Source organism: Mesoplodon densirostris, chromosome 4 (assembly GCF_025265405.1).
Source record: "Mesoplodon densirostris isolate mMesDen1 chromosome 4, mMesDen1 primary haplotype, whole genome shotgun sequence".
Taxonomy (NCBI): domain Eukaryota; kingdom Metazoa; phylum Chordata; class Mammalia; order Artiodactyla; family Ziphiidae; genus Mesoplodon; species Mesoplodon densirostris.
Window position 1 is genome coordinate 23,299,950 of NC_082664.1, and position 24,045 is coordinate 23,323,994.

At 40.4% G+C, this 24,045-nt stretch overlaps 1 protein-coding gene across 1 annotated transcript in view; it reads right to left on the bottom strand.

The window, feature by feature from the left end:
* Positions 1 to 1,043: 1,043 nt before the first annotated feature.
* TSHR (thyroid stimulating hormone receptor) overlaps positions 1,044 to 24,045 on the bottom strand; it is a 163,543-nt gene continuing 140,541 nt past the window's right edge. Inside the window, exons 10-11 of the mRNA XM_060097966.1 lie at positions 4,600 to 4,788; positions 1,044 to 2,457 (exon numbers count right to left, since the gene is read on the bottom strand). Coding sequence (XP_059953949.1) covers positions 1,044 to 2,457; positions 4,600 to 4,788 — 1,603 coding nt within the window. The remainder of the gene's footprint in view (positions 2,458 to 4,599; positions 4,789 to 24,045) is intronic.

A 24,045-nucleotide genomic window follows, 5' to 3' on the forward strand; every position in this document is an offset into this window, starting at 1 on the left:
GGTCACTCAATAGAATTTCTGGTCCAGACATCATAACCAAAAATGAAACAAAGAAAAAATTTCCTGTGTCATATGCCTAGGCTCCAAAGAGAAGGAGATGGCAGCTCTACGAGATAGGAAAAACAGATTCTGCTTCCTTATTGTTTTTCTTTCTCTTTGTCATGGCAACCTATGTTTTGAGGGAAAGGGATATACATGGAGTTTTAAAACTGGAAGAGACCATCAAGCTCCTTCATTTCTACAGACTTTAGAGGCCCAGTAATTTGCCCAAGATCCAATAGTAAACTAGTGTCCAGCCTGCTTTATTAATCAGTGGGAGATCTAGTGTGCCCCGCTCATAATTCCCACTTGTCACTATTTATAAGTACTTTCTAGAGTTCACATCTTTAATGCCAGAAGACTGGCCAAGAAGAGTAATTCTTAGTTTGCTCAGCCACAACAGCTGAAATCTTGCCAGTTTTTCCAGGCAACAGTTGGGTCACATCAGGTAGATTCTTGTGAAGAGATGATTAAGTTTCAGAGTCTTAAAAAACAACTCAAATCTACACTTTCCCCCTCCTTCATTTGTCAAAATAGCTGTTCCTTGCATGATGTTCTGCTTGACTTTTCAGTTTCTAGGGACTCAAATTCTCTTGGGTTGTATCAGGGAACATGAAGTGGAACTAAACCAACATAGGGCCAGTTTCATCTTGTGGTCACCAACCAAGTCAATAGCATTTGCCATTTGCTGAATCTTTAGTATGAAATGCCATATGAAAGTGAGAAAGCTCAATGTCAACATGGATCAGTTGATATTTATTAAGCATTTTATACAATGTCATCACTGCACTTAGCATCCAGCAACTCTTCCAGAAAGTATACATTACTTTGATATCACCTGGGATTCAGACACGTTGGTAGCCTCTCTTCCTTCTTGGAGGCAATGATTAGGTTAATGCTGGTCCCTCTCCAGAGCTTAACACTACCTGCAGGTTGGGTCAGCTGTGTGTTGTGTCAGTGGTTGGAATGCACTCTCAAGAAACCAGCCCGAGTCCCCCTACCACTTACAAAACTGTTTGCTTATACTCTTTTGAGATTTGGTCCTGCTTATTTGGGGTTAGATGGGAGTTTTCAAGCAGTTCATAGTTGTCCTGCATGTTGGGGAGACTTTGCCTCATGTCTTGGGTAACCTTTTGGACCTGAATACCGGTGCTGTTCTTTGCAGAAATTCTCTGACCCCGGTATGCCTGAGCCTGACGTTTACAGATACCAAACTTGCTGAGCAGGATAAACACATCCCTCTGGAAGGCTTTGGTGAAAATGGCATAGAGGAATGGATTGGCACAGGAGTTAAGTGGGTAGAAGAGAACCAGCAAGATTTTGGAGTTGGTAACGGTGATGAGAGGCTTGTTCATAAGTGCCGACAGAGCATAGAATGAGATTGGGGCCATGCATATGAAGTCAGTGAAGATCAACACAGCCATCCTTTTGGCAATTTTGGTGTCTTTGTCCCCCGGGTTGTACTGGGGATTCCGGACTGTGACGTAGATCTTCACGTAACAGGAGCAGACGATGATAAAGGCTACTATGTTGAGCAACAGGACAAGGATAATATACGCCAGGGCGAGAGGAGTCTCGGTGTCCATGGGCAGGCAGATACTGACCTTAGCGTAGCTGCTTATTCCCACCAAAGGGAGCAGCGCGAGCAAGAAGCAGCAAACCCAGCCCCCAACCATGATGGCGTAGGCGTGCCTGAGGCGGATCTTGCGGTCCAGGCGCATGGCGAAGGTGATGGCGTACCAGCGCTCCAGGGTGATGACTGTCAGTGTGTACACTGACAATTCGCTGGCAAAGACGGTGAAGAAACCAGCTGTGTTGCAGCCAGGGCCTGTCTGCCAGTCGATGGCGTGGTTGTAGTACTCAGACTGAGTGTAGAGGTCCACGGAGGCTATGAGGAGCAGGTACATCCCCATGCAGAAGTCTGCGAAGGCTAAGTTGCACATGAGAAAGCGTGGGACAGTCAGTTTGTAGTGGCTCGTGAGGAGGATGACCAGGACAAAGACATTGCCCAGGAGAGCCAGCAGACTAACAAACCACACCACGATTCTCAGGAATTTGTAGCCCATTATGTCTTCACAGGGGTTGAACTCATCCGACCTGGGGGTACATACCATGTCTTCACTGCCCCCACACACAGTGTAGTCATAATGGCTGTCAAAGGCCTGTAGGGTCTCTTCCTGGGGGTTTTTGAGCTCTTGGCCAAAACCAATGATCTCATCCTCTTGTTCTTCTAAGAAAACATAATAATGAGAGTTGCTGTGGGTATCCTGGAACTTGGAGTTTTCCCTGTACCCAGCGCTGCCGTCACCCAGATCCTCTTCATATTCTTGGTCGAAGGGACCATTTAAAGCTTTCACAGATTTTCTCTGACGCAGGCTCCGAATACTGCTCTCATTACACATTAAAGACTCAAGGATTCTGCAAGGCAGTAGATATAAGTCACCACTTGCTGAAAACCCTCTAATAGTCCCCACAACACTTAGCAAAATATGCAAACTACTTCGTATGATATACATGATTCTGTGAGATTCTACATGATCTGGTCAGGCCTGTCTCTCCTATGTCATTTCCTATTACCCTCCCCTCTCCAAGTGTGACCACTGACACTGGTCCTTATTTCTCATCTGCAACCAGTTCAAGAACAACAGTGACTTAAAAAAAAAAAAGTATGGATGCTAGAGCCAGTCTGCCTAGGTTAGGATCTGATTCTACTATTTACTGGCTGTTTCATCTTGGGTAGGTCTATGAACATTGGTTTATTCATTTGTAGAATGGGATAGGGAGAGTATCTATTTCATTTTGGATTGTTAAAGGATTAGATGAGTTTATCATTTTGAAGTTCTTACAACAGCACCTGGAACATTGTTAGTGCCATGTATATTTTGGTTACTATTATTATTATTATTCCTCTTCAGAGCTTTAGAATTACATGTTCCCTTTGCCTGAAAAACTAGTGGCTGCCTCTACTCATTATTCAGTTTTAAACTCAGATTTTCTTTCCTCAGAAGAGGCTTCCTTCGTCTTCTTTAATAAATTGCCTGAGCCTTGTGTTTATTTTCTTCACAGCACTATCTAATATCTTCTTATTTGTTTGCCTGTTTCTTTTCTGACTTCCCATTCTAGAACGTAAACAAAATGCAAGAAGCCTCCTTCTGTGGATAGGACAGTGCCAGGCATATAACAGGTGCTCAATAAATATTTATTGAACAAATGAATAAATGGACACTATTGTGCAGACATGCTTATGGAAGTAAGACTTAGTGTTTCACTAGCTCTCCAGACTGATATCAAAAGGGATTTTTTTTTTTTTGGTCACGCCACGTGGCATGCAGGATCTTAGTTCCTCGACCAGGGATCGAACCAGTGCCCACTGCAGTGGAAGCACAAAGTCTTAACCCCTGGACCACCAGGGAATTCCCCAAATGGGATTCTTTAACTGGCTTTAGCTGCTGAGCAGATTCATCTATTGAGCTCTGCTTAAAATGCCAGGTGGACTGCCTATTCCAACCTGTTTGGAGGTTGACGAGAAATCTGGACCCTGCCCTCAGGGTCCACTTTAGCCTCCCACCCGTCCCTGGTCCCTTTTCTGCTCAGGGCTGGCTAACATCGTCCCCGTACCCCACTCCTAGTTTTCTGCAGTTGTTATGCCCGCATTAGCTTTCTTTGCACAGCTGTTCAACTTTCCTGTTTGCTTCTATCCCCACAGCTAGATCCCAACTTATTTACAACTGCTAGTCTGAGTGCAGGAAGTCAACCCACAGATACTATATAGAAACCAAGAGGGAGCGAATAAGAGATAAATGAAGAACAGACACAAAAGGGGAAATGATGCAGAGTGAAACTGTAGGTGAAGACAAGATTCGGAGAGAGCGTGGGAGAAAAAGAAGGCCATCCCTCTTTTGCAGCCTCACAAGCAGCCTGTTAATAAAATAATACATATTATGAGAACTTAAATTCCAGGTCATGGTGATAGGTGTTTTCTACTCAGTTTCTCATTTGCTCTTCTCAAAACCTCTGTAAATGGTAGCATTACGATCTCCCTTCACAAAGGCTCAGGAAGTTTAAGTGAGTAGGGTGGGATAACACAGCTAGGAAGTGGCAAAGCTGGGACACAAACCCAGGTGACTACAAAGCCCACACTGTAACCAGGGAGCTGTGACATTTGCAAGGCCTGAACTGACCAGGTAATCCAATTGCTTGTGTTGTTCCTAAGTCTGTCCTCATAGTTGTGGCACCTAATATGGGTTGGGTCTGGAGGCCAGAAATCATGTCATGTAACCTCTACAAAATTCTGCATGATCTGGTTATTTCTGCCTCTCCTACATTATCACTTAGAATCCTTCCCTCCCCTGCTGTGATCCAGCGACACAGGCCTTATATCTTATCTGCAACCACTTTCGGTCTGCAGTCACTGTGTCCCATGAACTTCATGTCTCTGATGGATGTTTCCAAATTCTTCTCCACCTGGTTTTCAAACCACAGAGCTTCTTCCTCAAACCCAGAAATTAATTCAACTTCCACCAAAGCCTTTTGTCACTTATTCCAGACACTGCCACTTACCCTCTGATTTTCTTCTGATTCTTAAAAGCACAGCAGTGGCTCGGATAAGAAAGGTCAGCCCGTGTGAGATGAAGGAAACTCAAGGAAAGTGGGAGTTTCTTTAGAGTCCAAGTGTTTCTTGCTATCAATTCCTTCAGGTGTTCCAGGCCTTTGGATGGCAGGGCAGTAACACTGGTATGAGAGACATCCCTGGGAGGGAGAGAACAGTGATACAGAGAGATGGTGAGCAGCCAGGGCCTTCCAGTTCTTGGCCAGAAAGACAGACAGGCCTGAGATTAATGGGGAGATGACATGATGCTTTCTGCTGTAGAACATGCACTCTGAGTTATTACACACAGCCACTGGTCTAAGGACGGATATTATGCTTCTAAGTTGGTATGTTGCAAGGGACTTCCATTTTTATTGTTTAGAACTCCAGGATCTATCAGTACAAATAATACATAGTTCAGCAGACATTTTGTTTTACCCATTACAATACACACAAACTCTTGGAATCAGAGATGGATGTCAATTTTACTCTGTAAAACTACATCATATAACTACTAAATGGTCTCAAGAGGCAAGAGAAATAAATTTGAAAAGGCTCAGAGGGGCCTAAATTGCTCCCAGTCTCTGTGGAGGCTAGGGTTTTGGGATTGATAAAGTGCTCATCGATATGGATCAATACCAGTATCATGAAAACCTTCTCCTAATGACGCAGAACTTGGGAGTCATAACCAGTTACATGGTGACTTCGTGACTCAGAACAATCTCGCCACAGATTCTTTAGAAGGCTTTAAATGTATTCCGGGAAAGAAAACTCCAGTATTTATATTAACAATTTGAAATGAGATTCAGATTGAGGTGGTGAGGCTGGGGACAGTGTAGACATTAGTGTCAGTTACTAAAGTAGAATTAATTCATGGCTTTTAGTGTGACATTTTCTGCTCTTTTCTCAGTCCCACAGAATCCAGGTTACGTATCTTGCTCCATCATTTTCACTTGTGTTGAGTAACAGCCTGAATAAGACCATAAATATTTAAACTAAAATCTCTCTTATTTTATATTTTATCAATTGAATTAAATTGACATTCATTAAATATTCCTTTTTTTTACAATCATATTTTTAATGTTTCATGTAATTAGTAATGACTGATTAGCAAATGAATTCCAATATTTTCAACTTCTACTCCACATTATTGTAATTGGACTTAGCTGGGATTTACATTCTCAGGGTTCAAGGCTGCTAGAACTTGCTACTTGCTTTTTATAAACAGGAAGCTTGAGTATTAACCCCATTCACTGCAGAACTGTGATTATTGGGGGGAGGGTGTCATGTTCGCTATTTTGTTTTATATTTAATTTAAAAATTCCATATTTCAGCATTTCCCAAACTTGCCTGGGGGTAATAATTACCCTTGGTGCTTGTTACTATATAATCCCCAGGTGATTTTTAACATTAAGCAAGTACATTTGGAAAACTGGCCTAAATGCATAACTTTGTGGTTAGTGAGAGAGTTGAGGAATTAAGCCCAGCTGTGAGGTAAATGAGGCTGGACTTTGCTCTCCTGCCTCATCTTCCTTTGGATGCATCACTTTCTCTTTTAGCCATGTGTCTTCATGGTGTGGCCATCTTTATGCCTCCGGTTTTCTGGAGGCCACTTACTTGTCTCTTTTCTGTCAATGAAACAAGAGAGTATCTCTTGGCCCCTTTTTTCTGCTTCGCTGTCTGTTGGATACACTGATTGTGTATATTCATCTGAAAGAGTTTATCCTTCCAAGTAGTACGTTTGCATTTTAATAGATATTTCTTGAGAAAACACTTTAGTAACCATTCCTGTTACTGCATGACAAAATACCCCCAAACTAAACGGCATCAAACAGTAATCTTTTTATTATAAGCATAGTTTTGTGGGCCAGGAATTTGAACAGGGCATGGAGGGGATGGTTTGTGTCTGCTCTGTACTGTCTGGGACTCAGCCGGGAAGACTTGAAGGTTAGGACAGCTCAGTGGCTGGGGGGCTGGGATTATCATCAGGCTCCTTCATATCTTCAGGTCTCTGGAGTCTTTGAACATAGATCCAGGTGCGGCAACCCCTCCGGGAACTCGTTAACAATCTTGGGGGGAGGAATTTACTCCCTGATTTGTCTGAGTGTCTGCAATGAGCGTTTCCCAGATAACCTCTAGTTGGGGACAGTGTAGACATTAGTGTCAGTTACTAAAGTAGAATTAATTCATGGCTTTTAGTGTGACATCTTCTGCTCTTTTCTCAGTCCCACAGAATCCTGGTGAGGCTGAATTGGGAAGGCGTTTTTGGAAAATGTGTATAAACTTTGTAATGGAAACATCTGTAACATAATTGGTACTTGGCATATAGTAGGTGTTCAATGTTAATGCCCTCCTTGCCACAATCTGGAGTTTAAGCTCAAGTCAGAAGCAAGGAACCAAGCAAATACAGCTCCAGCCCAGATCTTGGCTTATATAGTCAACTGCTTATTTGACATTTCCACATGGATTTTTCATAGGCAGCTCCAACTTGACAGATCCATCCCAAATTTAGCTTCTAATCCCCCATCCTGACACCAGCCTGCTCCTCCTCCATTTAATCTAGCATTTGAACTCCAGAAGAGTTCGTATTTGCATCTCTAATGGAAGCTCTCTGGTTCAAGCCAACAGCATCTCTTGCTGTGGTAGTTTTCTTGTCAGCTCTTACTCCCTTCCAGTCCATTCTCCACACAACAGTAGAGTAGTGGTAACATATGGGTCGAGCAAGGTCATTCTCCTGCTCAAAACCTTGCAGTGACTTCCTAATGTACATGAATAACATCTACTCTTCATACCATGCTTGTCAAGGCCCTGCAGATCTGGCCCTTGCCTTCCTCTCCAACCTCATCTCAGGGCCATAGACTCCTTACAGCCCAAATTAGAATCTATCTGGAGCCATCTCACTCCCCACTGACATGAGCCACTTGATGTAGCTCTAAGTATCCATTAAGCCTACTGCTCCTAAAGTGCTCTGAGGTACGGCCCTCTCCTGATGTAGGCTGCTGCACTGGTGCTACATCAGCCCTTACAGAGTCAAGCAAGGGGAACAACAGCTTCCCCTCCAACCTCCCCTTTTAAAAAATTTAACCTCTGTTGCAGAGATCTACAGTTTTAATCAGACAGCTCTGAGTGTTGCAGAAAGGAAGGTAGGAGCTCCTATACTTCCCAGTGGATGTAGCACTGCCTTTCTTTTCAAAATAACCCAATGGAATGATTCTTCCCTCTAAACCTACTGGCATTTCTTTATTTCCTGCCCACCAAGTGCCATCTTCCAGGGCTTATGTCCTTGTGGATTCTCTATTGTCCTTGTTCAGTATTCATGCCATGAATGTTTACAGTAAAATGCAATTGAGCTAGACCCCCAATCAGATTTCAGCTCTGCTGTTTATGGGTCTACAGTGTCATGGTTCTCATAACTACCACCTTAGTTTAGGTCTGAATTACATTTCAACTGAGTTTTGCAAAAAGTTCCTGACTTGTCTCCCAGTAAGTGTCTACTAATTCTGCCTTCAGACTTAGGACAGGATGTTCTTTCTAAAACTTGGAAAGAACAAGTTTTGTTGCTTTCCAGCTTGGAACCCATGGTTCCTCCAATGTCTACAGTTCACGCTTCTCTAAGTCTCTGCCCTTTCTCCAGCGCGAGTCTCTTCCTGAATTCTGTGTTGTCTTCTTTCTTGATTTTCTCCCTCATTTCACTGGAGTACATTTTCTTTCTTTTCTTCCTTCCTTCCTTTCTTTCTTTCTTTCTTTCTTTCTTTTCTTTCTTTTTCTTTTCCCGGCTTACAAGATCTTAGTTCCCTCACCAGGGATTGAACCCATGCCCTCAGTGGTGAAAGTGCAGAGTCCAAACCACTGGACCACCAGGGAATTCCCTGGAGTACATTTCCAAGTAATTTTTTAGAGGTCATATATGCAAGATATTTTCTGAGTCCTTGTATGACTGAAAATGACCTTTTTCCCTACTCTTATATTCAATTGACACTTTACCTGGCTATAAATTTTAGGTTGCAAATCACTTTTCTTCAGAATTCTAAAGGCTTTACTCTACTGAATTCTAGCATCCAGTGTGGCTTTTGGTAAGTACGATGCCATTCAGGTTCTTATTCTTTGGTCATTTTTTTTTAAACATCTTTATTGGAGTATAATTGCTTTACAATGGTGTGTTAGTTTCTGCTTTATAACAAAGTGAATCAGCTATACATTTACATATATCCCCATATCTCCTCCCTCTTGCGTCTCCCTCCCATCCTCCCTTTCCCACCCCTCTAGGTGGTCACAAAGCACCGAGCAGATCTCCCTGTGCTGTGCAGCAGCTTCCCACTAGCTATTTTACATTTGGTAGTGTATATATGTCCATGCCACTCTCTCACTTCATCCCAGCTTACCCTTCCCCCTCCCCATGTCCTCAAGTCCATTCTCTACCTCTGTGTCTTTATTCCTGTCCTGCCCCTAGGTTCTTCAGAACCATTTTTCTTTTTTTTTTAGATTCCATATATTCTTTGGTCATTGATGTGATTTTACTTTCTGACAGCTTTTATAGCCTTCTCTCTCTCTCAGCTTTATTGAGATATAATTGACATATATTATGTTCAAGGTGTACAACATGATGATTTGAGATATGTATATATTGTGAAATGATTATATGGCCTTCTCTTCCCTGGTGTGAGATTTCATGAAAGTGTGCTTTGATATAGATATAGATCTTTTTTCATTTATTGTGCTGGACACTGGGATGGAGGGGTCCCTTCAATTTGGAGACCTGTGCTCTTCACCTGTAAGACAATTTTTGGTATTGTTCCCAGGATAACTTGTGCCTTGGAATAATGCAATAACTTGAGTTTCTTCCCTGGAATTCCTGGTAAGTGGAAAAGGACCGTCCTGGAACCATCAGACATATCTCCATCTTTTCTTATAATTTTCTGCTATTATTTTTATTGAATCATCTGGTAAAATTCCTTGACTGTATCTTCCATCTCTTCTATTGAATTAAAAAATGTCCAACTTTATTGAGGTATAATTGACAAATAAAAATTGTATATATTTATGGTGTACAAAGTGCTGTTCTGATACATGTATACACTGTGAAATGATTACCACAATCAAGCTAATTAACATATGCATCACCTCACACAGATGTAACTTTTTGTGTGTGGTGAGAACACTTAAGATTTACTCTCTTAGCAAATTTCAAGTATGCAATATAGTATTAACTATAGTCACCATGCTGTGTATTAGACAGTCAGAACTTAACACTGCATAACTGAAACTTTGTACCTCTTGACCAACATTTTCCTATTTCCCTCATCCCCCATCCCCTGGCAACCACCATTCTACTGTTACTGTGAATTCAACTTTTTTAGAGTCCACATATAAGAGGGATCATGCAGTATTTGTCTTTCTGCCTGGCTTTGAATTTTTTAATTTTAGCTTGATGAGAGCTGGGCTCTGCCTGTTCTGTTTATTGCTATATTTTTCATACACAGACTGGTGCTTAGAAGACAGAAGGCTCTGCATATATACTTGTCAAATACATTTTTAAAGAGTGCTTTCCTGTTTTATCTTCCTTTTTTATAGCATGTTTGAGGATGCACACACACAGTTAGTAGCATGAGTTTTCAATTCAGACTATCTGGATTTGTATTTTGGCTTCCCCACTTACTATCAGTTACTTAACTTTTTGTGCCTCAGTTTCCTTATCTTCTTGAACAGTAACTGACAGTGTGTTGTCAATGAATATTAGCCATTATTATCATTACTGTTACAGGGATAAAACATCTCAGATTTATCTCAGGTCACTAACTGTTGCCTTGTAAAAGTTCTTTTCTGTTCTCTTTAACGTCTTTGGTTCCTCCAGGCTCATTCTCCTCCCCCCCCCCACCCATTTGTTTTTCTTGGTTTTGATATTTCATGTTAGAAGCATTCTTTGGCTTGTGTTCCTTGGTGTCACATTCATGCTGAAGAACGATGCACTGAAAATCTGATAGGGAGCTTGTCTACCAGTAGACTGTGCTTTAGGGCAATTCTGTGGGGAGATGGCCATTATGTTGTTGAACCCTAAAATGCCAATGTGGAGGTCTTTTTTGTTTTAGAGTTTTTCAACTTCTTCAGAAAAAAGACTTCAATCTCCAGCTTAGAGGGGAGGTACGTGGCTGTTGGTGTTTTGCATGAATGGGGTGGAGGGTTACCATTTCCAGACAGAGACCTTCAATTAATCCTTTTGTTTTTAGCCCCACATCTCTTGCCACATGCCACATCCATCACAGCTAAATCTCATACCCTTCAGAGATTCTGCATGGCAAGGAAGTTGCCTCTGAATATATGCTCCCTGTGGGTTTTGCCTCCTTCTCCTCTGCCTTTTTTTCCCCCCCGAATTCTGTAGCTCTCCAGACCATCCATTTGCCCTCACCTGTCTTCTTTGTCCTTGTTGATTTATGTACATTAAAATTTTCTTTCCCATCTTTTTAGAGGCATCTCGGGAGGGAGAAGAAATAAAGGCTTAAGTTCAATGCATCATCTTTGACTTTTAATCACTACTCCATTTAGCATGTAAAAGTGTGCAAGAGCTGAGAATAAATACTTGTTGAGTGCTGAGCTACACTGGACAATCTCCAAATCTGGAGTTGATGGAGAAAGAGCCTCAGTCTGAAGAAATCCTCAGACTTAACAAGGCAGGGATCATTTTAAGTTATTTGAAGCTGTATCTTTTCACATTCATCTAAATTTTTATTTGACCACTTTGAATCCAGAATTTCCTAATAGTGTATCTTTCCTAAAATTAATCCTTCAAAATATAGTTTAATTTTTAAATTTTGGTTTTGAAGTGATAAGAATATGGAGAGTAGCTATCAGCTGTTAAAGGACCTGAATTCCTTTGTGAATGCAGCCATATTGAATGAAGCCTACTAGCTGGAGGGCCTCCCTCTCTCTTACTGACTCTGGCACTTTCCACAAGGAGCTCATCAAGTGATGGACACTGAACTTCAAGAGAATTTGTCTCTAGCAAGTATTTACTCACAAAACAGAATGCAACTGAGCTGAGCCTGGCAGACAGTTTGAAGTCTAATAGCCTAGGTCATGGGAACCATCTCAAGTTAAGTATCTAATGAAAGTAACAGGACCTGAATTTGGAGAGAGTGAGGCCTGCAGGGTTATATACTGGGCAAGAATATCACCAAATTTTAAGGATGCCAGGAAAAAAAAAGACCCAACTGATATTTGATGTCATAGGAAGAACAAATTGCTCCTCAGAAGCAATTAGGTGCTCTAGCATCCCCAAACATTGGAACAGTTTCTATTTTTTTGTGAGATATTTTGTCATTATCAAATACACGATTAACCTTTGATGAATTCAATTGCAAATTAAATAAGCATTAATCGGCTTGCCAATGTTTCAGCAGCAATTGTAAGTCTCTTTTATGTTTGCTTGTAATGAATGTGGGGTTTTCTAAAGGTCAGTATGTAGAAGCTGATCCATTATAAATGTGTAGTCACATCTGTAAATTGGTAGATGAAATGCATCTAAGAGCAGAAAGAAGGTTAACTTACTGCTTAAAAAGCAGTTTAATTAATTTATTGATACTGAGTTAAAAATAACTAGGGCTTAAAAGCTGTAAGTTCAAGACAGTGAGCTTGTTTAATTATTTGTTTAAAATTTTAAAACAGCATGTGCATTTATTCAATAAGTATTTATTGATTGCTTTCTATGTCTCAGGTACAGTTCTACAATCTAGAGTTATAGCAGTTGACTAAACATGCAGAAATTCCTGCTCTTCTTATGCTTACATTCTATAGAGAGGGATAATTTTTTTTTAAAGTAACAGTATGTTAGATGATAACGATAAGTACCTTGGGGAGAAGCAATACGGAGTAGGGGAAAGGAAGAGCCCAGAGGTAGGTCACAATTAGAGATGGGGAAGGGTGTCAGGGAAGACCTCACTGAGGAGTTGGTTGAGCAAAGATCTGAAGGAGATGAGGGAGAGAGCCATAGTTATATCTGGGAAAGAGCCTTCCAGGCAGAGAGACCAGTCAGTGCCAAGTCCCTGGGATGAGAGTGTACCTGGTATGTTTAAACAAGCAGGGAGGCCAGTATGGCTGGAGCTGAGACAGTAGGGGGTTAGGAAATATGGAAGAAGTCAGAGAGGTAATGAGGAGCCAGATCGTGTGTGCCTTGTAGGCCATCAAAAGGACTTTGTCTTTTCATCACAGTGAGATCAAAAGCCTTCAGAGGAATGGTACAATCTGACTTATTTTAAAAGGATCAAACTACTGCTTTGAGAATAAGCCAAAGGGAGCAAAGGGTGGACACAAGAAGACCAACAATAGACAAGATGGTGCCTTGGACCAGAGTGGTGGCAGTGGAGATGCTGAGAATTGTTGGAGTTTGTATAGATTTAAAAGGTAGAACGAATGGGATTTTCTGATGGATTTGGATATGGGGTCTGAGAGAAAGTGAGGTCAAGAATGACTCCATGGGGCCTCCCTGGTGGCGCAGTGGTTGAGAGTCCGCCTGCCGATGCAGGGGATACGGGTTCGTGCCCCGGTCTGGGAGGATCCCATATGCCGTGGAGCGGCTGGGCCCGTGAGCCATGGCCGCTGAGCCTGCGCATCCGGAGCCTGTGCTCCGCAACGGGAGAGGCCACAACAGTGAGAGGCCCGCGTACGGCAAAAAAAAAAAAAAAAAAAAAAAGAATGACTCCATGACATATGGTCTGCAGCTGGAAGAATGGAGTTGCCATTTCCTGAGATGGGGAAGGCTGCAGGTAAAGCAAATTTGGAGGAATGGTCAGAGGTCTAGTTTGACAGGTCAAGTTTGAGATGCCTATTAGACATCCAGGTGGCAGTGTCAAGTAGGCAGTGTGTTATAAGTCTGGAATTTGGTAGAGTTGTCTGGATTGGAGATTTCTATTTAGATATCACAGGCATTATGCAAAGCCATATGAGTGGATGAGATCACCAAGGACACGAATAAAGAGAGATAAAAAGAAGGCCACAGGTGGAACGCTGGGGTACTCCAACAACAAGAGATCAACAAGAAGAGGAAGAACCAGAGAGGGAGACTGGGAAGGAGCAATCAGAGGTGTGGAGAAAAACCAAGAGAAAGTGGTGTCTTGCAAGCCAAAAGAAAAAGGTATTGTAAGGAGGATGAAGTCATCAACATAGTTAAATGCTTCTGAGACACGAACTAAGAATTGGCCATTTGATTTAGCAACTGTGGAAGTCACTGGTGGCCTTGAAAAGAGCAGTTTTGGTGGCGTGGTGAAAACATGATTGGAGTGAGCTTAACAGGGATTGGGGGAGAGGATTTAGGATTCTAGCCAACTCTTTTGTGATGTCTTGCTACAAAAGAATACAGAGGTAGATATGGAGTTGAAGGGATATTTTAAAATTATAAGTAGTTCAGTATATAGTCCTGAAAGTTAAAGTATCTTTAAAAAATAAAAGAACACTTAAAAATAATAATAACTCTTTAAAGTCATCAAACATTCAATCAGTGTTCCAAGAGAGGCAAAGTAGTTGTCTCACTGGAGTCAGGAGCCAAGTTGACCTAAGTATTACAGCTGACTGATATGTGTCTTAGGTGTCTTTTAATCCATAGGCTCAAGAAATATTGTTTTAAGATGGGAGAAACAATAGCATGTTTAAATGTTGATGGGAGATAATCCAGTAAAGAGGAAAATATAGATGCTCTGGGACAGAAGGGCGAGGATTGCTGAAGCAATGCCCTTGAATTGCTGAGAGGGCATGGGACCCAAGACCTTGGTGAAGGGCCCAGCCTTAAAAAGTGACTTAAAATTCAGGAGAGGAGACAGAGGGTGTAGACATAGATACAGGAAGGTGGGTAGATGTGGTGGTGGGACCATGAGGAATTCTCTTCTGATTGATTTTATTCTAAATGAAATGGAAGTCAAGATGATCAGCTGGGCATGAGAATGAGAGAGGACTAGAGAATTGAGGAGAGGGGAGGAGGTCTGACATGTTCATCTGGGAGAGTGCCTAGGGAAATGGGATGTTATTGCTGTACAGCACTTGGGGCCCACCAGCGGTGAATGATTTAAAATGAAACCACTTGCCAAGCCCACCTGCAAAAGTCCAGGCCCACAGTAGGTGGGAATTGGACTTAAGCAAGGTAGGGTTTTTCTATGCAAGGATGATAGTGAGAGGGTCAAGGTAGTTAGTTGGCTGTGTGTACTAGTCAGTGCTTATAATGATAGATATGGAATTTAAGCTTCATAAGGAAGAAATGAAGACATGAGAGAGGTGAAAGACAGTGAAATATTAGTAATAGATTGTAGCTCCTAGTAAGACCAAAGAATTGAAGGAATGACTGTATTAGAAGGAAACACGTGGAAAGACAGCAGAATGTTTGAGACTGAGATTATGAAGGGTTTGGAATCATTGGTCATGACAGGCCTATGACCATGGACCTGAAGTCTAGAGGTAGAGTGGAGGACAAGGTTACTGGAGTGGAAGTCAGAGGCCAAGGTATAGGAAAGAAGATCCACATGGATACTGAAATCAACAAAAATTATGAAAGGAGTAGTGTTAGAGGAATCAGTAACAGTACATCAGGTGCTGAGAGCTTCAAGAAATGAGATGGAGTAACTTTGGAGTTCACAAATCACAACAAAAAAGATATTTGGGTGGTAAATCAACTATACTTGAATAAAAACATTTTTTTAAAAAAAGAAAAAATAAAATTGAAAAAAAATTAAAGGTTTGTATAGAATTCACATCAAAAAAAGAGTGGTTAAAAAAAAAAGTATATTAGGGTGGTAATGTTTGAGGGCACAAGAGTCGAAGTTGGGGAGAGGTTTTAAGGAGGAGGAGAGATAATGGTCCAGAAGCAACAATGAGGAGGCAGGAGGGCATCTGCCTCGACTTCATTTTATATAAACTGCTTATGTTTCTACAACATGAGTCAATCATTAGCATGTTTTAAAATCAGGTATTCTACTTTAAGATCCCTCCAAGCTCCCGGTGCCCACAGGTAAATGTCTTTAGTTTTTTCATATGAGGATTGACTGGCAACAAGAATTTACAAGTTGCTCACATGGACTACTTCGCTACTGGGCTTGCTCTTTTTCAGAGAACCCATAAGAAAAGAGGCGTTCTTAAGGAGTTTCTGCTCTGTGTGAGTCATTGTATCAGGCACTGGGGTTACAACCATGGGGAAAGAGAGAAAAAAATCTCTTCTCCCATTACATTTACATACTAATGGAGGGAGAAAGAGTAAACAAGTCAGTAGATGTCTAAAATGGCTAGAAGTTTGGATGGTGCTAAGTATCATGGAGAAAAAGAAAGCAGGGAAATGAGATGAAGGGTGATGGGCAGCTTCACATTTAAACAGGGAATTCAGGGAAGACCTCAGTGAGAAGCTTACATTTAAGCAAAAACTCAAAGGAGTCAGAAGAGCAGGTCCCATGGATATCTGGGGAAGGAGCCTCCTGGGTAGAGAGAACAGCTGGTGCATAACCCCCAAGGTGAGAACGTGCCTGGGGGCACCAGTTCAGTGTGGCTGGAGTGGAGTGATGAGGAAAGATGCAGAAGATGAGATCAGAGATACTGGGTCATGGGTGGGGGGCGAACAGCATAGGTCTTTGAAGGCCTTGGTGAGGACTTTGGTTTTTTTCAGAGTCAGATGATCAAGAACTGGGGATGTTTAAGTAGAAATTTAAGAAAATGATCAAGCAAAGTTGGAGGATTACAACAGGAGCAAGAATCATTTTATGTGAAAGGGGTTGACCTGATGTGCTGTAAATTGATGGTGTTTCTGGGTTAAGGCTGGGTTTGCATCCTAATATCACCACTTATGGCGAGGTGACCTTGGGGACTTACCTGATATCTCTGCACCTCAGTTTTCTCATTTGTTAAATAGGGATCATGGCACTTACTATTGAATAGTTAAAGAGACTCAAGGTGATCTGTAAAGAACCTAGCACACAGCTGAAGCTCAAAAATCGCCCCTATTATTAATAAGAAAATATTTGTCTAAAGATTTAGATGATCATAAATTACCAATCATTTCTTGAAGTCTTTGCGTACAAACAAAATTGCTTTGTAACTCCGATAATCACTGTTATCTTCTTTCTTTTCACTCTTGAGTTTGCATAATTACACTTCATTTAAGACTATAGCTTCCATGACCTATGAAAGCTCATGGAGTTGACTGTCTCAGCATTATGTATCCTGGAATGAAAAACTACCTGTATACTGTAATTCAGTAAGGTTGGAGCTCCTCCACACAGTAACAAGAGGAAATGATGGCAAGGTATTACCGATAGTCAAATGCTGAAACACAAACATGTCCTCCTCAGTGTTAAGTCCTCTCCCCTGTCCTCCCCGACGCACAACACACATACCTAATGACCATCACTATCAGCCTGTAAGAAATGAAAAGTCCACTTTCTTTCGAGTGTTTGTTTCTTTTAGATTCAGAAGCAGAACATAATTAACAAAATGGATTTCAGAGACTTGACAGAGATAGCATGTCAGAATGAAAACCCTTAACTACCTTATTTCCTTCCACCTGTTCCAAGAGTAAAAATCACAGAAGAGTCAAAGATTTAGTACTCATCCATATTTACTTGGGAAGAATTGAGTGCCTCATTTGTATACAGTGTAAACTGCTTCTTTATTTATATTTGTGGGTTATTTATTTAAAAATTTAATCTCAGGTTGATTCACCCCTCCTATCAGCCTGTTATCATTATCTTTTAGTGAATTATAAAATCATGAGTAAAACCTGCTACAGAACAGAGTATGCATGATTTTTGCCTCATCTATTTGGCCCTATGCAATCTCATTTATCTTCTTTCATCATACAACTGAGAATTGATATGGGTAAAATTACCAGAAATTATGAGTGGAGTAGTGTGGAAAGGTCAGAAACCTTTGGGATTGATAGTATAAAATAAAATAATTTATTTTAAAATGTTTAGCACTGAGACTAGTAGGCACTCACTCAAATGTAGATTTATTTACATGTAAAGTTGCAGAGAAAAAAATACGTGTTCCTACTTGCTTTTTATTCTGAAGATTCATCACTGTTGAGGGCTCTTGGCTAAAGAGCACTGATTAGTTAATAAAACTGGTTTAGAAAATTAATATGGTTTAGAAAATTTTTTCTAGTTTTTTCCCTGAAACTTCAAGTGTTGTTTACCTAGAATTCAGACTCAGTAAAGATTCTTTTATGTTCTATCAGGGTTTTTTTTTCTTTTTTTTTTTGCATTACACGGGCCTCTCACTGTTGTGGCCTCTCCTGTTGCGGAGCACAGGCTCAGGACGCGCAGGCTCAGCGGTCATGGCTCACGGGCCCAGCCGCTCCGCGGCATGTGGGATCTTCCCGGACTGGGACATGAACCTGTGTCCCCTGCATCGGCAGGCAGACTCAACCACTGCGCCACCAGGGAAGCCCTGTTCTATCAGTTTTGATCAAAGTAAAAAGCCTTTAAATAATTGACTTTAGCAAAACTGAGTTAAAAGAAACAGTTAATGGATTTGTGAATTATTCTTTTTTAGAGATGCAGTCATCCTAGTTTACTTTTTGGCGTGGCATAGATACAAAACTTTTACTCAGACTGAATCCCCTGATGTAAAATGCATGATCATTTGAGGCCATTGCTCTAGGACAGTGGCTCTCAGTGCTTTGCAGAACTTTATTTAAAGTAAAAATCTTTTGAGGACAATAGTAGCTGGGCTTTTAGTCAATTGAAGAAGCTGAAAGGTTTGTATGGCTTTGAGGATCTTTGCAATAAGTCCATCATCCTTCTCCTCCCAGAGTCATCCCCCTAGTTGGGAAATGCTCTGAAAATTTCTCAATAATTGTAAAAAGTAACCTTATCATTATAGATTTCCATGACTTAAAGTATTAATCCTTTCTTCTCATATTAATGGCTATGGTAGTAAGAGATGCTACTGATCAATAAATCTGGATTTGGGGGGAATCAAGTATCCTAAGTTGTTGACATAACTCCTTTGGTCCAAAGATTCCTAGGGCTGAAGCAGACCATCCTTTTGTTTTTAGTAAGAAGCCAGCATGCACACAATTCTGGAAAGGTAATTGTCTTCTCTTTCTCTTCAAATTCTTCTGTGACCTTCCTTGCAGCTCTCATAGACTCTACAAAATGGTCACAGGCCCTCTCCTTTGTTGTGCCTCTGGAGAAAAGGGTGTATGACTTAGGAGGATAGGTTGCTTATCCTGCTTTGGTTGCTTCCCTGACAACCCGGCTTCCTTGGCATGAGTCCGGCTTAGTGCCCAAGTCGGGCACTGCAAGAGGTCTGTTTGTCTTTGTAACTCATTTCACAGCCCAGAGTAGAGCAGCCTAGTAGACAAACTCCTCTGGTTTTCCACCCTTGGGAAGCTCCCTTCCTCTCCAAGAGAGCTACTCCAGAGGCTCTGCTGGCAGGCACAGAAAGGAAGACTAAGAACACTAGGCTGATTAGGTCTTTGGGCTCGATTTCCCTCCCTCTGAGGGAGGGCCAGTGCCTGTCAAACAGCCAAGATGTAGAGATGAGAGGTCCCAGTGCCATGGCTGGGACAGAGCTACCCAGGGTTAATATAGTCAGGGTCAAGGGTGGGCATAGGCCAAGGAAAGGAAGCATGGGGTGAGTTGAAGAGGGCCACAAAATGTAATGGATTATGCAGCTATTACTAATCTTTCCATGGTAACCTTCAGTGGGCCATCCTTACCTGCTGAGTCAGGTCATGTCCCCATAACATGATTTCAACACAACGCGCTTTTCAGACACTATCCTTTGGCCCAAATTATGTTTTCTTGGTTGTTGTTCCTCTTAGAATATGTCCTGTTTTACTGTAGGCTTGCCTTTGTTCTTCCTCTTATAATTTCTGTCTCTGTCTATTGTCATTCTACCCCTCACCTGAAGCCCATCTCAAATACCACCTCTTTTTAAAAGGCCTTTGCTGGTCACCCTAACCAGAAATGCTATCTTGATTCTTTAAATACTTCTTATGGCTCTTTTTACATTAAACATATAGTGCCTTATTCACATTTCTCCTGAATTTGATTGTAACTTCTTTCAGGGCAGAGGTTGTATCTTATTCTTATAATTTTCATGGAGTTCAGTAGGTGCTCAGTAAAATATCTGCAGAATGAGTTAATGAACAACTTGTGTGAGTTTGTTTCAGATTAGCTATGTCTCCTTAGAAAGAAAAGAGAAACAGAAAGAGAGTATAAACTAGGGATGACAGAGGACTGGTAGTTAGGGCTAAAACTGATTTCATTACCCAGGACCACACCTCAGTAACAACAAAATGGCATGCAACCCAACTTTAAGAATGGATAAAATATTTGAACAGACCCTCGTAAAAAGAAAATATACAAATGGCTCACAAGTACATGAAAAGGTGCTTGACATCATTAATAGTCAGGGAAACACAAAGTAAAACCACCATGAGATATCTCTTTACACCCACTAGCATGGCTAGAATAAAAAAGATTGATAATACAATAGGTTGGCAAGTATGAAACTCACTTCACTGGTGGGACTAGAAAATGGGAGAGTCATTTAGAAAACAGTTTGACAGTATATCCTATAAAGTTAAATATACATCTATCCTGTGACCTGATCATTTCACTCCTATTTTTACACTAGAAGAATAAAAAGATATGTGGCTGTCTATGGGACATTGGGGCATGAGAGAAGTTTCTGGGCCATGAAAATGTTCTAAGCCTTCACTGAGGTAACATAGTTTTGCCAAAACTCATCAAACTGTACACTTTAAAAATGTGCATGTTATTGTATGTAAATTATACCTCAATAAGAAAATAATTTTGGGGCCTCCCTGGTGGCGCAAGTGGTTGAGAGTCCGCCTGCCGATGCAGGGGATACGGGTTCGTGCCCCGGTCTGGGAGGATCCCATATGCCGTGGAGCGGCTGGGCCCGTGAGCCATGGCCGCTGAGCCTGCGCGTCCGGAGCCTGCGCGTCCGGAGCCTGTGCTCCGCAACGGGGGAGGCCACAACAGTGAGAGGCCCGCATACCGCAAAAATAAATAAATAAATAAATAAATAAAAAAGAAAATAATTTTGCCCAGAATCAACCTAGAAAATCATGTAGTCAACACGCCTGTGGACTTCAGCCATGCTAGAAAGAACCCTGCCACAATTTTTCAGCCACCTAATAGTATGACCTTGTGGAGAGCATTACGAGTCAAAAGAAATATATGAAAGACTTATTTTTCTCTAAAACAAGATGGCAGTGCTATGACTCTTAGATTTTCAAATGATTAATTTGATCAGCTAATGGCAACAATAGTTTATTTTGAAGTTTGTTTTTGTTGATAACATGTAGTGCAAGCTCAAGTATATTATCACAGGATTTCATCTTCTTAGGAGTTACTTATAATAGTAAGTGGGACAATTATAATATAGTCATTATCAACAGTAAGTTAAATGCTTATTAGAGAGAGTTACATAATTTAGACCTTGGAGGACTCTGGTTATTATGGAAGGCATTACATTTCAGTGTGTTCTTTCCTTTGGGGTTATAAACACCAAGAGCTTCTCTTTCACAATAAGATGAAAAGAAAACACAATAATCAAAAATGGACAGTATAAAAATGGAAAATGATATTGTATATCTTGATTAAAAACTCAATAAGGAAAAAATGTTATGAAACTAAATTTAAAAGGCTTTTTAAAAATTAGCAAAGATTGGAGATGAGATCTCACTTTAGATGTTGCAGCTATTTTAAGTTAGATTCTTTTTAAAGACATGACCTTGAAAACAGGTGGTAAACTAAGTGGGCAAATTTGACTGTTTTAGTCAACAGAGATGAATACAGTCATTCACAAATACCTTTATGAGGTATACATATATTCCAATTATCTTCTCTTTAGATGGAGTTTAAGATTTTCCAAGTTTGGCTTTTACTCCAAATCATAGCCAAATCATGGCTTTTTGATATTAAGTTATACTTTATCAAGATTTATTGAGTACTTGCTGTCTTCTTTTTTGAAGTGGGGGGATTACAAAAAGTATAAGACACAGTCCATTTCCTCTAGGATCTTAAATTCTAGTTATGGGGAGAAGATATGGGGGAAATAAAGTAATGAAGATTTTGACAAAAGTTCAAGACAAGAATTAAAGTGATGTTGCAAGGCCATACATGGTTAATTAACAGATATATTTTAAGACAGATGCTTGGAAGTGGAGAAATGAGACTGGACTCTTATTCATTTCTTATTTTCCTCCTACGGGCCTCTCAAATGCTAAAATCTCCATTCTCCTTTCTTCCTATGCTTTGTGGTGTTATTTTAAAATTTAATTTAGAATTTTATTAAAATAATGCATGAACCTATTTTTATAAAGCAAATTATACTGGAAACTTAACACACACAGCAGATTCCTGTGCAGCTCTTCCCTGCCTTCTGCTCTCTGATGCCCCTGAAGCAACCACTTTCAACTTCCAGTATTCTTTCCATAATTGAAAATACTTCTTGATTTATTGGTTGTTCATGCACCCACTGACTCCCTACTTTGGAAGATGGGGATTTAGCTCTCTTCCATCACCCTGCACATACATCCTTCTGACACCCCCTTAACTTTCCTGAAATAGTTTTAGGCTGTATTTGGTTAAACCTATATTTAGTATTTTGATTATTACAAGCCTGCATATTGTGATTTCATTTTATTTCTTGTGTAACATTTTTAGTTTCCTCATGAGATGTCTATTTCTCTTTTATTTACATATCTTGGTTTGACTGGACCTCTTGCTGAGTCTTGTTATATGCTCCAAAGTTCTTAAAATATCTCTCAACTCAGTTTTTCATAAAGTCAGTCCTATCATATAATCTATCAATCCCTTTTTATTTGTAGAACTTTCTCTTGGAGCCCTCCTTCAGCCCTGATGTAGATTTCCTGGTTTCAAGATTCTCAGGGCCTCCCTTTTTGGTCATCCTGGGAATTCCATTTGCCTCTTTCCAATGTTGATCATTAAAATTCTCATTTTTCTCTTTATTTGTTTATGCTTCAAGAAAAGGTCAGTGGGAAATCAAGTTTTTGAGGTTTTTCACATCTGAAAATGTCTTTATTTTACCTTCATCTTTGATAGATAGTTTGGAAAACACTTTTGTATTTCTGCAGTTCAGTTATAACTTTTCTTCTTTTATTTCTGATTTAATTGATTTGGGCCTTCTCTTCTTTTTTCTTGATAAGTCTGGCTAAAAGTCTATCCATTTTGTTTATCTTTTTGAGAACCAGCTCTTAATTTTGTTTATCTTTTCTACTGTTTCTTTAGTCTCTATTTCATTTATTTCTGCTCTGATCTTTATGATTTCCTTCCTTCTACTATCTTTGGGTTTTGTTTATCCTTCTTTTCTAGTTCTTTTAGGTATAATTTTAGATTGTTTATTTGAGAGTTTTCTTGTTTCCTAAGGTAGGCCTACATCCCTATAAACTTCCCTCTTAAAAATGCTTTTGCTGTATCCCATAGATTTTGGGACACTGTGCTTCCATTTTTATTTGTCTCATGGTATCTTTTGATTTCCTCTAATTTCTTCAACGACCCATTTTTTGTTTAGTAGCATATTGTTTAGCCTCCATGTGTTTGTGATTTTTCCATTTTTTTCTTGTAGTTGATTTCTAGTCTCATACCATTGCAGTTGGAAAAGATGCTTGATGTGATTTCAATCTTAAATGTATTAAGACTTCTTTTTGGGCCTAGGATGTGATCTATTCTGGGGAATGTTCCATGTGCACTTGTAAAGAACATGTTCTGCTGTTTTTGGATGAAATGTATGTCTATTACTTCACTCTGCTTGAGCTATAACAGCTATAACAGCCTCTTCAGGTATGTTTTCACCTGGGGCTCTTTGCACTTGGCCTAGAATGCTCTTCCCTCATATAGTCACATGACTTGCTCCCTTATGACCTTCCAATCTTTTCCCAGTTGTGACCTTCTTGATGAGGCTTTCCCTGACCATCCTTCAAAGTGGTGACCCTCCCCTATTGAAAGCTCATAATGAAGAGTCCTGGGCTTATCAAGTGCTCAGTAAATGTTGACTGTACATTTGCAGAGGTTGGTCAGGAAAAGTTTCATCAAACTGATGGGAATGGGTAGGAATGAGAGGGAGTGGAGGGAGGAATTCCATGCAGGTGAGATGACTAAATAAGAGCTGTGGTCAGAAACCTGAAATTTAGAAATTATTCATATTCTCATAATATTAGAGAGCAAATGATTTAACCAAAGGAGAAGATATAGAGGAGAAAGATCCAGGACTGAGCCACACTGAAATTCTGGGGCAGTGAGCTCTAGTGAGAGAAATCGGGAGGGAGTGATCAGAGAGGTTATGAAAGATAAGAATAGTGATGCTGTCAAGAGTCAGGAAGAAGTGAAAGTAATGATAATGTTTACCATTTATTAAGCATATATGAAATACTTCAGATTTATTTTCTTACTTAA